Source organism: Callospermophilus lateralis, unplaced genomic scaffold (genome assembly GCF_048772815.1).
Source record: "Callospermophilus lateralis isolate mCalLat2 unplaced genomic scaffold, mCalLat2.hap1 Scaffold_161, whole genome shotgun sequence".
In the NCBI taxonomy this organism is placed as follows: domain Eukaryota; kingdom Metazoa; phylum Chordata; class Mammalia; order Rodentia; family Sciuridae; genus Callospermophilus; species Callospermophilus lateralis.
In genome coordinates, this window is record NW_027512709.1 from 1,780,219 (window position 1) to 1,793,375 (window position 13,157).

A 13,157-nucleotide genomic window follows, 5' to 3' on the forward strand; every position below is an offset into this window, starting at 1 on the left:
GTAAAAATTCACAGGAGGAGTGGAAGAGTAGCCAACAAATATTGGCTGTTGATTGGAGAAAAGTTGAAAATAAAATCCAAGTAAATAGACAAGAGAGAGGAAAAATAGAAACAAAGAGAAAAACTTAAATATATAAGAATAAAACAAAAATGCAAAAAACTAATTATATATCATTGTCCTCCACACACTGATGCATTAAAAGCATCCTGTTCCAAATATGGTAGAGTGATCAAAAAAATAAATAGTGAATCAAAAAAATAAAATAAAACAAGTCTTGCTGGAAAGTCAGACTGTCTCTGTCAGTGTTCAACAGTTTCACAGCCCTGTCTCTGACATCTCTTGTGATCACCAAACCCAGGTTAGCCCTGGCAAACCCAGTCTCTATCCAACGGATCTGTGCTTCAGATACCTCAGGATCAGCCTTGCTGTAGTCCCACAATCTCAATGATGTTCCAACTTGCAGAGAGACCACAAGGGATACACTCACATAAAGAAGCAACCCCGAGATTCAGCAGAAAGAGAATGGCAACCAACACTCTCAGTAGGAAGACTCCAGGCTCCTCCAAACCTGCAGGCAACCCCACAGGAGACCTGCAGGTCCCAGCTGTAATCCCCAGACAGAGGTCCTTATGGTGGTAAACCTACCCACACCTAGTCCCTGGCTGGTGTCCCAAAATGGATGCAGCCACATTAAACCAAACCTAGAGTCTCCCTGAAAGCAGTCCTCTAGGCTGTGGTAGCAGCAGTAGTGGCAGTGGTCCTTGGCCCCAGAGTCAGCATTAGCTGTGGCTTCAAAGTCAGCTGCAACTGCAGCTGTGAGGGCAGCTTCACTAGGGATCAGCAGCAGGGTTGGCTTCAGTTACATCTAGGGCAACGGTTTCTTCTGTGGCAGCAGCACCCAGAAAGAAGGCCTCCAGGTGATCTAAAGCTGGCAACAGCAGTATCAGAGGCAATGGCAGCAGTGGTGCAGGTGGTGGTTGATTGACAAGAGATTTCCTTTCAATGGCAGCAATCGAGGAGATTTCCTTTCAATGGCAGCAATCGAGGAGATTAGTGTGTTGGAATTCTCAACCAAGGTAACCAAAGCTGTGCCCAAAGAAGAGACCTCTGGGCATAACAGCAGCATCTGCCCATCATTTTCATTAATACATTGAATCACCAACTGTAGGAACATCATGAGACTCTGAGATATATTCATTAGCTTTGCCAGCAAAGAGCTTGTGTCCTAGATGAGACTTTTTAAGTGAGACTCAATGGGCATAATTGGACCTTAGGTGTTTTCTTTGACAATATAAGGTTTATACCAATGTGTCAATGATGAGGACACATATACACCATTCAGAAGTTAAGTTATAAAGCTATATATTTAGCTAGAAAAAAATAGACCTTATAAACTTCAAATAAAAGTCACTATCCTAAGTAGCTGCAAATGACTCTGAACTCTTTTGTAGAACTTTTCTATCATTTTTTTCATATTAAATTTATAGTGTTCTTTAAAGTGTTTGATTAAAATGATGTCTCTAAATTATTTGTTTTGATTGAGGAAAACATCCCTTGAAGGGAAGTTTTTAATGATAAGGTCACATATTTATAGAGAAAGTATTATTTTTTGTAGGGTTAAGAGTGAGGAAAAGAAACCCTTGTTCTATGCAAAAAAAAAAAAAAACTCTTATAATTGAACTATTTCTCATACTTAACTGGTAAATATTCTCTTCCTTTATTTAAAAATTTCTCTTTGAATTTTTAGGGTCAAATATTTCTACTCTTATTATTAAAATTAGTTAAATACAGACTGACCAAAGACTAGACATAAGTTTTGTATGCTTCATATTTTCCTCCACTATTAAAGAAGTAGGAATTAATCTTCAGTACCATCATATGCCAAGGGATGACTCAGAACTCTCCAAGACTTCTCTAGTTCTTGCTGTAATGAATCATGTGTGATACCATTTGGCTTCCACATGACATAGAATCATTTTGTATTAATTTTTACTCTCTTATCTTCTCAACAGATGTCATTATGTTCAGAGAGGCTATGCAGTGTCCAATAGCAAGCATTGAGATGAAATCATGTGCTTAATTTGTGATGATGTTTATGATTGTTGTGGTGGTGGTGGAAATAATTATCATTTGTAACATAATTGTGAACATCTAATGCTATCTACCATTGATCTGTGCTTAAAAGAAGACATATCACATATCTTTTTCAAAGAAGACACAAAGAAGGTGAGAAAACAATGAGAGGAAAGTGGTCTATAAGTCACAAAAAGAAGTTCCACCAGAAACATCCATGCTTGGTAACATGATCTCATACTTCCAAACTCCAGACCAATGAAAAACAAATTTCAGTTGCTGAAGCCACTGATCTTTATCATTTTGTTATGGCATAGTTCTGAAATACGATGTTCCCTTATATTTTCAAATTAATAAAATATTTTCATGTAATAAAATATTTTTTACTGAACATTATGGGGGCAATGTAATACACAGGATTACATTTAAATAGTGTCTTTAGGCATTTCAGGAATAGCTTCCAGCCTTGATTCCATTTGGCCTCATTGCAGCATTCAGGGGATACTGGCATCACCTCCAGGTTATGAGAGTTAGTTCTGAAGACTTAGAGAAGCTCCTGCACTTATGACTGGGGTTATGTACTGATAACATCACCACAAACTGAAAATATTATGCCAAAAACATATTTAAAACATCTAAGCTACTGAACATCCTACCTTAGCAGCACAGTACATGAGAGAGAACCATTTGCTTCCCTTCATGATAGTGAGGGAACTGCACCTGGTGCTGCTGTTCAGCCATGAAAGATAATCATGTCCCCTTTCACAAACTGAGGAAAAGAGCAGCATTCCAAATTAAAGTATGGGTTCTAATGAATGAATGTTGCTGTCACCCCATAGTAAAGTAAAAAAAAAAAAAATTCGTAAGCTGAATTATTGTAAGTCAGAATCTATATATACTTATTTCTAAGTCTTTGACTTTTAAAAAAATTGTTTATCAAATCTTCTCTCTCTCAAATATGCAAAGTTAAATAAGACTCACTTGTTCCCCCAAAGCCTTACAGTGGTAATGATGATTTTATTTCCAGATTTAGAATGAGATTAGAGAAGCTCAAAATGGTTAACTTATTTAAATATTATTTTTATTATTATTGTTATATTAGTTTTTTTTTTCTGTGCTAGAGATCAACCTCAGGTCATGCAACCTAGGACAGAATGCTACCACTGAGCCACATCCCCAGCCCACCAATTTTTAATGTTTTTAACAAATCACCTATGATACATAATCATCTCTTCCTAAAAACAAAACAAAAACATTATCCTGGAACTAATTGTAACTAATTTGTATCATAAGATCCTGCTAAGCTCTTTTGTACCTTAACCTCTTGATTTTTATTAAAGTATGTATGTCATAAAAGAACAAGAAGCAGATCTAGTCTTCAAGACTGGCATAGATATTATCTATTAATGGCTGTGAAACAGAATGCTTAGAAATTTCAATTAGATGATAGTTTATTATCGTACAATCTAAAGAAATAGTTTCTAACAATATTTGTTACCTTTGAAATATTCTCACTTAAATAAGAAGGAAGTAGATATTTGCTTTTACTAAACATTGGCAAATATTAAGCAACTTGATTAATTCTAATAATCTATGAGAATAATTTTACTTAAGAATATCTATCTAGAGTGACAAAATTATTGTAAAACTTTTAAGGAGGTCATTAAATTCTTAATCTATGTTAGACATAGAAGTAAAATATAATTTCAATATACAACATTGATTGGAAAATTCTATTCTGCCGCAGTCTCTGGCTGGGCACAAATCACCAGTCTCCACACAGCTTGTAGATTCAAACAGCAATTCTTTATTCCCGAACTCACACCGGCCGTCTACAAACACGTTCTGGGAAATCCACGTTCTCTGCCCAAATCCACTTCTCCCAAATCCACTCTCCACCCAAATCCACTCCGCATGGGCTTCTGTCTCCCAAAATATACTGTCTGACCCTAAGAACTCAAGAGGAACTCAGCAGCAGGATACGCCCTATTCTAAAGGGGAACACCCTAATCTCCTATTATGCTAAACTGCCCTATTCTAAAGGGGGAACACCCTAAACACGGATCCTGCCCTGGTCCTTGAGCAAGGTCACCTTTCAGAAGTCCTTCCACTAGACAGCATGGGAGTAAGCTGGCAAGGAATTTGTCATACCTACTTGGCTGATGGCTCCCAGCACTATTCCATGAATGACAATACTTTAGCCATGGCATTATATGACACCTCATTTTGTTGTTGTACTATAATTAGGTTAGCTGTACTATTGGGAAAGTTAAGGTTTAATTACACAGGCTCTAGGTATGCTTTATAAATAAACAATCATTTATGGGTGCATTTAATGCACTATTGATTCCCAAGCTCATTGTGGACCCAGTGTCAAATTCTGACTTTAGGCAGGTGAAGGAACTTTTCTTCAAGGATACAATCTAAATTTACTGAATGGCTTAACATTTTCTTATTTTGTGCAAAACTATTTTACAAAGTTTGAAAGATAATGATTTAGATTAAACTATTTTAATGGATTCTGGAAATGGAATTTTTTTTTTCATCTTTGGAGGATGTCTCTGGAAGTACCTGCCTCTAGAGAAATTAGATCCTATTCTCTGCCTGATTCATTTAGCCTGCAATTCTCACAAAACAAACAGCACTGCCCATCACCAGAGGCTTTATATTTGAAGAAGAAACCACTTTGGTCTTAAAGCCTATGGATTTTTTTTTTATCATCTTCTCAGTGTGCTTAGGTAAACAACATCTAACTATTCGCTCTGTGCCTTAGAAGGACTGTAAAGAAATGCTTCAGCTCTCTGTAACTCGTCTTAACTTTTAAAGAAATAAGGATTCCACAGTACAGCTGACTCCAAGCAGCCCCTGTTCTCCACCTCCTCTATATTTTCTGAGCTGTTGTCAGTTGTCTCTTCTGAAACACCTAGTTCTTTTATACATACCATTAAGTGGTCATTTATGTTATCAGCTTGCCAAGAGCCATAGAGAGAAGTCATGTGTTGTCATTAAAAGTTGCACAGGCAGGATTTGAGATTTTTGCAACTACAGCAGTCCAGTAATTCTTAATGTCTCTCCTGATCTACTTGTCACCCCCTATTCCACCCCCATTTGCAAAAGGGAATTCACAGTTTATTCAATCTCCAAAACCAATTTAACTTTGGGGTTGAAAAATAGATGCTGAATGGCTCTCAGACACTTGAATGGGCATATTTGCTGTTTAGTTATGTGAAAACTTAGCAAAAAATCTAAAAAAATCATCAGGTATTAGAAGTGTATGTTCAGATATCTTGAAAAATATTCCACATCCTTTCTTTGGTATGAGTGAGAAGAATATTAAAAAGCTAAAACATTATTAAAAACAACTACCTACATTAACATAGGTAATGGAATCGATCCAATGGATTTTTATGACTTATACTCAGGGAATTTTCACTAAAATTATATTTTAAAATGTATTAAAAGTATATTAATCCTGAATATAACTGGATTTCTCTCTGTATTTCTTTTTGGTTCTGAGGATTGAACCCAGGGGTGCTGTACCACTGTGCTATATCCTCAAACCTTTGTTTTTTATTTTGATACAGGGTCTCTCTAAGTCACCAAGGCTGGCTTCCCAAGTTAAGTATTTTCATTTTTAACGTTTCTCCCGCTAGTCCATACCATTCAGGCATCTACTAATGTGAGAAGGTATCAACTAGGTAGGGAAAAGATGCATTATCCTAAGGGAAAAAATGAGAAAGAAGTTATGTAGCCACAGCATTGCCTTCATTTTAAAAGACTTTTTAAATATTACCACAAAGTAAAGAAAGTGAGAAAGCAAAGACATGAGAACAAGAAGTAAAAAATGAGACGCAAGAATCTCCTGATTAAATCTCTCTACAGTGACATGTGTTTAAGACAATAAAGTAAAGGTGCTTATGGAGTTAGAAAGTCTATGCCATTGATTATGAACTAACTGTTTTACTCAGCTCTGAATTTCTACATTGAAATCCTAACCTTCCATGTGAGGCCATGCTAGCTTTTCAAGGTACTTAGGTCATAAGGTGGGACCTCCAGAAAGGGGATTAGTGACCTTGCAAGATGAGACTTGACTGTTCTCTCCCTGCTGTCTGACCTGTGAGGGTATAGCAAGGAGTTGGCATAAGTGAATAAGGTCATTTTGTTCATTTCAGCTTCAACACAAACATCTTCAGAGTTTACACAGTGTTGTATATTCTTTCTTTAGGCCCAAGTCAAGCAAATTGAAACTTTATTTTTTTTAGTATTCACACCATATGGGATACTGGATGAGCCTGCCCATTTTTGAAATTTACTTTATGCACTTTAATAAAGTCATGTTTCTTGTCTTGATGAAAATCAGATTTTCTTTTAGAAATCACAACACTGGCATTTTGCTCACATCAGGCATCTTCTTTCTTTATCACAGCAACATTAGTTTGACAAGTGTGGTTGTTCCTTGTCTCCCAAGGCTGAGTCATTTCAGCTTACTGTGATTTCAGACCCAGTGAGGACTTTCCACATGTATCCATAAGAAATACATCCATTATTCTTTCTACTCTTGCTCAAGTCTAGGAGATAGATCATATACCTCTTCTTATCCTCTGCTCCCCTCTGGCAACCTCAGTGTTTTAGAAACTCATAGAGTTCTCTGTAATAGCAACAGCTTAGAGACTGGCAAGAGATGTTCACTTCTGCTCTGTTCTTCACAGGCCGATCTTGGGACAAATGGAAATTTATATGTTATATTAAAAATATTTTCAAATATCAGGTTTTAAAGGTTAAAAAACACTACAGGGCTATTTAAAGGTGGAAAATAATTTCATATATCATCATAAAAACTAAAAGCATTGTTACAGCTACTGGGAAGGCTAAAGTAGGAGGATCATAAGTTTGAACCCAGCTTGGGAACAGAGATCCTGTATCAAAATAGAAAAATTAAGAAAGGGTCAGAGATGTAGCTCAGTGAAAAGTTGGGTTCATTCCATGGGTTCATTTCTCAAACTATCAAAGACAAGAAAATAAAGCAAAAGAAAACTGTTATTTTATTTTCTTGTATAAATAAAAAGGTATAGAAACATACAATGTAATTCTTGGGCAGTCTATACACTAGAGAGTATATAAAAATGGCATATATTTTGACATATATTGGAAACAACATTGCAAAAAGCAACTTGTTCAGAAAATAGTCTAAGGAATTTATTATTACATATTCTGATCTCTCCAAGTGTTTTAGATGTGATTTATTATATAATCTTGTCTTATATAATATTTCATTTGAAACCACATATTAATACTCATTTATGTTATTAACACCCATTTATTAATGACAGACTTAGAAATTTAAGTGACTGGGTTTGAGGATCAACAGCCAAAAAGTTGTAGACATTAAATTAAAAGTGAGGAAAAAGTTTTGCTCTTATTCACTCACGTATCTTTCTCCATGCCTTGAACCAATATCAGGCTTTTTCCTAATGGAGCACACTTATAAGAATAAATGAAATGAATTGACTTTCCTTTCAGAATTTAGCTTCTTTCAGAATTTGTTAAATGTATGTGCCACGTGATGTGCCTGGAAATGATACATACGGAAAGATTAAAACCCACATCATTAGGATCGTGCTTTGTCTACTTCCGTTGTTTCTTCATCTAGAACTGGGATCGACGTGCTAGTCAGACATCTTTCATCTGTTGTCTTATTGATATTTGTCAGCTTCTCTGTGTAGTAATCTACTTACTCTGTGCCTACATGGATCACTGTTTAATTATAGAATGCCTTCTTTGTACTACTTTATTTTTCAATTCTCTCCCATCTAGAAGATTTAGTAATTTCTGCAATATAGGCAAAGATGTTGATTTGTAATCTCGCAGGCTTAATCTCATGTCATCAAAACTCTAGTATTAAATACTTTCCCTCTTTTATCTCATTATTATACTGTTTATTAAATTATAAATGTAGATGTGATGCTAAAATTGAAAGCTATTTGAATTTATTAGAAACCAAAAATGTCTTCTTTCATTGTACATAAGTATCTAAAATGTTTTAGAGAAGTTAACTTTAAACAATATGTCACTAAAGGACCATGTCTAGCTGATCTTTCACACCAATTCACTGTTATATAAAGCTGTACTTTCAAGGTCATAACTTTTGTCACCAAGCTTTCTTGTAAGACTCTAAGAAGATGATGTAAACACATTTAGTTGCATTCTCTGGTAGTGGCAAACATAAGAAATAGACACCAGAGTATGTAACGCTGCTCCAAGAGTGAGTTATGATATGACCTTGGGCAAGATACTTAAATTTTTAAGCTCAGTTCTCTTAAATAGAAATCACAAAATTTGTCTTAAACCGATACTGTGGGATTTCCACTCTGTCAATAATAGAGTGCCACCCATAACACAAGTCTAACTCAGCATCTAAATGAAATAATGAATGAATGAGTTAATAAATAAGTAAACTAAACAAAAGACCATTTTTAGGTGTTGGACAGAGCAGTATTCAATTTTCTCTGAGAAAGAGAAGTCACTAAGATCATTCTACCACTTTGCTTAGAGAGAATTTCTAGATTTTGATGAACAAAAATGATGCTGAAGCCAAGACAAATGTTTTGAGAATTAAGAAGGTAGAGATTAGAGTTCTTGGACACTTAGATGGCTGCAATTTGAGGTTCTGAAGAAGACAGTTTTACAAAAAAGAAGGTCTAGAAATTTGCACAAGTTATTCTTAAGTTTTTGACCATGAAATATGTGGTGAATTTGCAGTGTTTATTAGTTTGAAAAAGAAAAATTACCTAACACTAGACTCTTGATAGACCCCATGAAAGCCTTGTGCAATCATTAGGGTGACTTTCCTGAATGATCTTCTTGGATTACCCTAATTAATATAAAAGTAAATATCTAAAAGATAAAGCTGACACAGTATCAAATTATCTATCTTATCATTACCTCCACCCTAAAAAAGTTAATAAAACTCAATAAATTTTCTTGAAAGATAGATAATACAATTCAGTGTCAACTATGGAGTATTAATAATGTCCAGCAAACAGTGAAAGTTTCCTAAGCATACTAAGATAAGAAGACTGTGAAAGATAACCAAAGAAAAAGTAGTCAACACAAAGGCAACCAGAGATACCAAGCTGTTGAAATTAGTATCAAAGAATTTAAAATAAATTATTCAAATTAAATAACAGAGGAATACTGAAAAGTTAAAATGAGTTTCAGTGACATCAAATTTTCTAAGGCCTAGCAGAGATAAAAGAGACTATACAAAGATGTAAATTGCTAAATACAAAAACTAAAAAGATAAATGTAAAAAGTGTATATGAAAAAAATACTAAAAAAATTCATGAATGTGGGGAATAATAAAATTATAATTGTTTCTCTTTGGAAACTATGTGTATTATAGATATTGAAAAACTTTCAAAATTCAATTTTTACATTTCATAAATATTGATAATATCTTTCTGAAATGGGGGAAATAAAAATATTTGAGATAAATCAGCACTGAAAAAAATTCAACATCTGGAGACATGTATCGCAAAATATGCTTAAATACATCATGAAGGCCAAGGAAAATTCATAGCAAATTGAAACTTCATCTGACATAAATTTTTAAAGATAGCAGAAAAGTGAATATAGGTAAATATAAAGAATATTTTCATCTGTACATTTTTAAAAATGAATGTCCATTTATACAAAATAACAGTGATTTAAAAGTCTATGGTATAATTAATAGCAACTTGTATGATGAACAGTGAAGTCATGAGACGGGGCTAAAACGAGACATGATATGATAAGATTTATATTTTACCTGGTGTTTTATGATATTGATCAATGAACAGAATAAGAAGCAAGTTGTTTTCTCTACTGCAATTATTAAAAATGAGTTCAACTTAATAAATCCAAAAAAAGGAAAATGGAATAGGTAGGTTATTCAATCCAATTAAAAAGAGGAGAAAAATTAGAAAGCTATCTATATTTTACTTGTGAGATCCCATTGTATCCTAATCAGAACTGAGATTTATATGTATTGTATTGCAAAGAGTGAGATTTTGTAAGAATGCAAATTGGATGATGTAAAGTGAAATTTTATTTCATAGAACTTACTATCATTATTATTTAAAAGTCAAGTGTGTAACCAAGTATTTTTTCATAAGAATCTAATTAAACTGTTTTCCTTAATTACGAAGATTAGAAAACTTTGAGTGCATTTATGGCTAGACTGTTTGTTTTATAGCCATTATCTCAGCAATGATAGCAGCTATTACATATTTAACTATATTGTTATTAACTGGCATTGTATTAGATAAATTATAATTTGATTGAAGATAACTATAGGTTAAGAAAATAAGCCTTATTTATTACATTGTTTCTGGAGAAATAATATTCTGAGTAGTAAAAAACCAAGTAATAAATAATTAAATATGAGAATTAATTTCATTTCATGAGGATTAATTACCTTATGTGAACTATATAAATCATTTAAGCTTCTTTGCTAAAAACAACATGTGTTTTGAAAAAGTCTCTGATTACCTTCCATGAATAACAAGTAGGAGCAATTTTAGTCAGATTGCTTGGTACCTAGAGGAGTGTTAATGTTGCCCATCTTCGCTATAGGTACTCTGTTCGAGGTCAAATTGTGGCCATGCATCTGCTGTGGCCATATGTCATCTCAGTAGCATGCCATCAAGTGAAATTTGTAATATAACAAACTCAGATTCTTAAAACGATCACAGTAGATGCCATAATACACAAGATGTTCCCCTACATGACCTTTCAGTCCAAATAGGGGAAATGATTCCATATTTCAGCTAATATTATTTTGAATTCTACCATGAAGCTGGAAACATTGTTTGCTTTTTAGAATCTCCCACTGGTTCCAAGAAAGTAAACATAAGATTAAACATCAGAAAAAAAAATAATCCCCATGAGGAAATATTTTTGAGGACAAGAAAAAAAATCTGTAAATCTTACTTAGTTTGCCTGAACTTAAATCTCTCACTCTCAGAAACACTCAGTGATTAGATTTTTTTCTGCTTTGAAGTAGCCATGTAGTCTAGCTACCTTACTTTCCATAAAATATAGACATTCTAGATTTAGTAAGATATTTCCAATACCTTAAAATTTGTTGTAGTTTTATATCATACTTAAGCTGTTATGTCCATCTTTCACTACTGTGGATCACTTTATTTGCTTTTTAACCACAATGACATCTCAATTTTTCAATAAATTAAGATACATGATGCCAGGCACGGTGGTGCACACCTGTAATTCCAGTGGCTCAGGAGGCTGAGACAGGAGGATTGTGATTTCAAAGCTAGCCTCAGCAAAAAGTAAGGAGCTAAGCAATTCCGTGAGATCCTATCTCTAAATAAAATACAAGACAGGACTGGGGATGTGGCTCAATGGTCCAGTGTCCCTGAGTTCAATCCCTGGTACCCCCCCCCAAAAAAAAAATTAAAAAGATTCACGATGTCCAGTACATAAAAATCTTCAGCATTAAAACACATAGTATGTAATTTTAAAATAAATACAAGTAATTATTGTTGACATTCAAATACTCAAATGACAATGTGGCCTAGAACAGGAGTGGTAAAATTTAAATGTGAGAATATCAGCACAAAAGCAATCAGGGTCAAAATAGAAAAAAATATAGTAAATATTAAACAGTAGTATTTTATATGTGGAAATGTACATAAAAATTATGTATCTAGATATGACATGACATCCAATGTATCTCTGATTTTTAAGAGTTAAATCTTTCCTAGTCACCTACATGAAGGGTGGTTAGTAATGTTTCTTTCTTTCTTTTTGTTTTTTTTTTTTAACTGGGAAATAGGAGACTAGGATTTTTTGTTTGTTTTTTTGTTTGTTTTTTAGTTGTAGATAGACACAATATACTTATTTTATTTAATTTTATGTGATGCTGAGGATTGAACCCAGTGCCTTACACATGCTAGGCAAGCACTCTGCCACTGAACCCCAGCCCCTATTAAATTTTGGGGAAAAAAATCTGTGGGAGAATTCTAAGATTCCTCAAGCTTCCTGTCTCCTGGTATATACAGATAGATAGATCTCTCTGTATCTATTTCACATGTATGTACATTCATGTCTTTTCCTCTTGAGTGTAGGTGAATCTGTAATATGATGGGCTGTCATTTCTATGCTTCGATTACCAAAAATTTACTTTGGGTTGATCAAAGGGGAGATTGTCATGGGTGGACTTGTTTTAGTGAGATGAATGTTTAAAAAGAAGTGAAGCCTCAGAAATACCTTCCTATGTTGGCCTTGAGGAAGTGAACTTAGGCTGTGGAAAAGGCCACCAGGAACAAAAACAGTGGGTGGCATCTTGGAGTTGAGGACTTCTTTTCTTGTTACTACAAGAAAATAAGTTCTGTCAGAAGCCAATTTAGTGATAGAGAAACAACCCCAGGCCTAAAATGAGATTTCATATCTCTGTATGAAGACTCTCAGCATAGAAAGACCCTCAGCAAAGGCCCTTCCTTAACCACATCCAGATTCCTGACCCAATGAAATTATAAGTAATGAATACGTACACTAGGAAGTTTGTAGTAAATTGTTACACAGAAATAGAAAGCTATTACATTGTCATATTGAGCTTGTAGTCACTCTCTCCAAAGAACTAAAATTACTGAAAATGTTAGGAAGCATACATATCCAAGTCCATAATATGAAGAAAACTTTAACTGGCTTTCGTTCTTTTTTCAAACATGAAAACCTATAAGTCCTGCTTATGTAATATTATTATGTCTAAAATTTTTGTTATTCATAGAAAAACAATACCCAGTTGAAATAATTTCTCTCAAGAATGAAATTCAAAAAATAAAGTTATATTTCATGCCTGCTCTACTTAATTCATGTATTGCTTTTTCAGATGCATGATATGATAAGGTCTTTAAAGAAGATAATGTTTTTTAAAGTTAGCAACTTCTTTGTTTTGTTTACTCTATTTGACATTGTATTTCATCTTCCAATTTCTCCTTCAGGTTACCTTATCTGCATGTCTTTAAATCACCCTGTTTAATTTTACTATATGACCATATTCTCAGTTTGCTTGGTTGTTTACA

The 13,157-nt window shown here is 34.0% G+C and overlaps 1 protein-coding gene across 1 annotated transcript in view; it reads right to left on the reverse strand.

The window, feature by feature from the left end:
- Positions 1-830: 830 nt before the first annotated feature.
- LOC143640279 (cadherin-10-like) overlaps positions 831-13,157 on the reverse strand; it is a 94,253-nt gene continuing 81,926 nt past the window's right edge. The window contains 2 exon segments of the mRNA XM_077108130.1: positions 831-1,025; positions 2,730-2,842. Coding sequence (XP_076964245.1) covers positions 831-1,025; positions 2,730-2,842 — 308 coding nt within the window.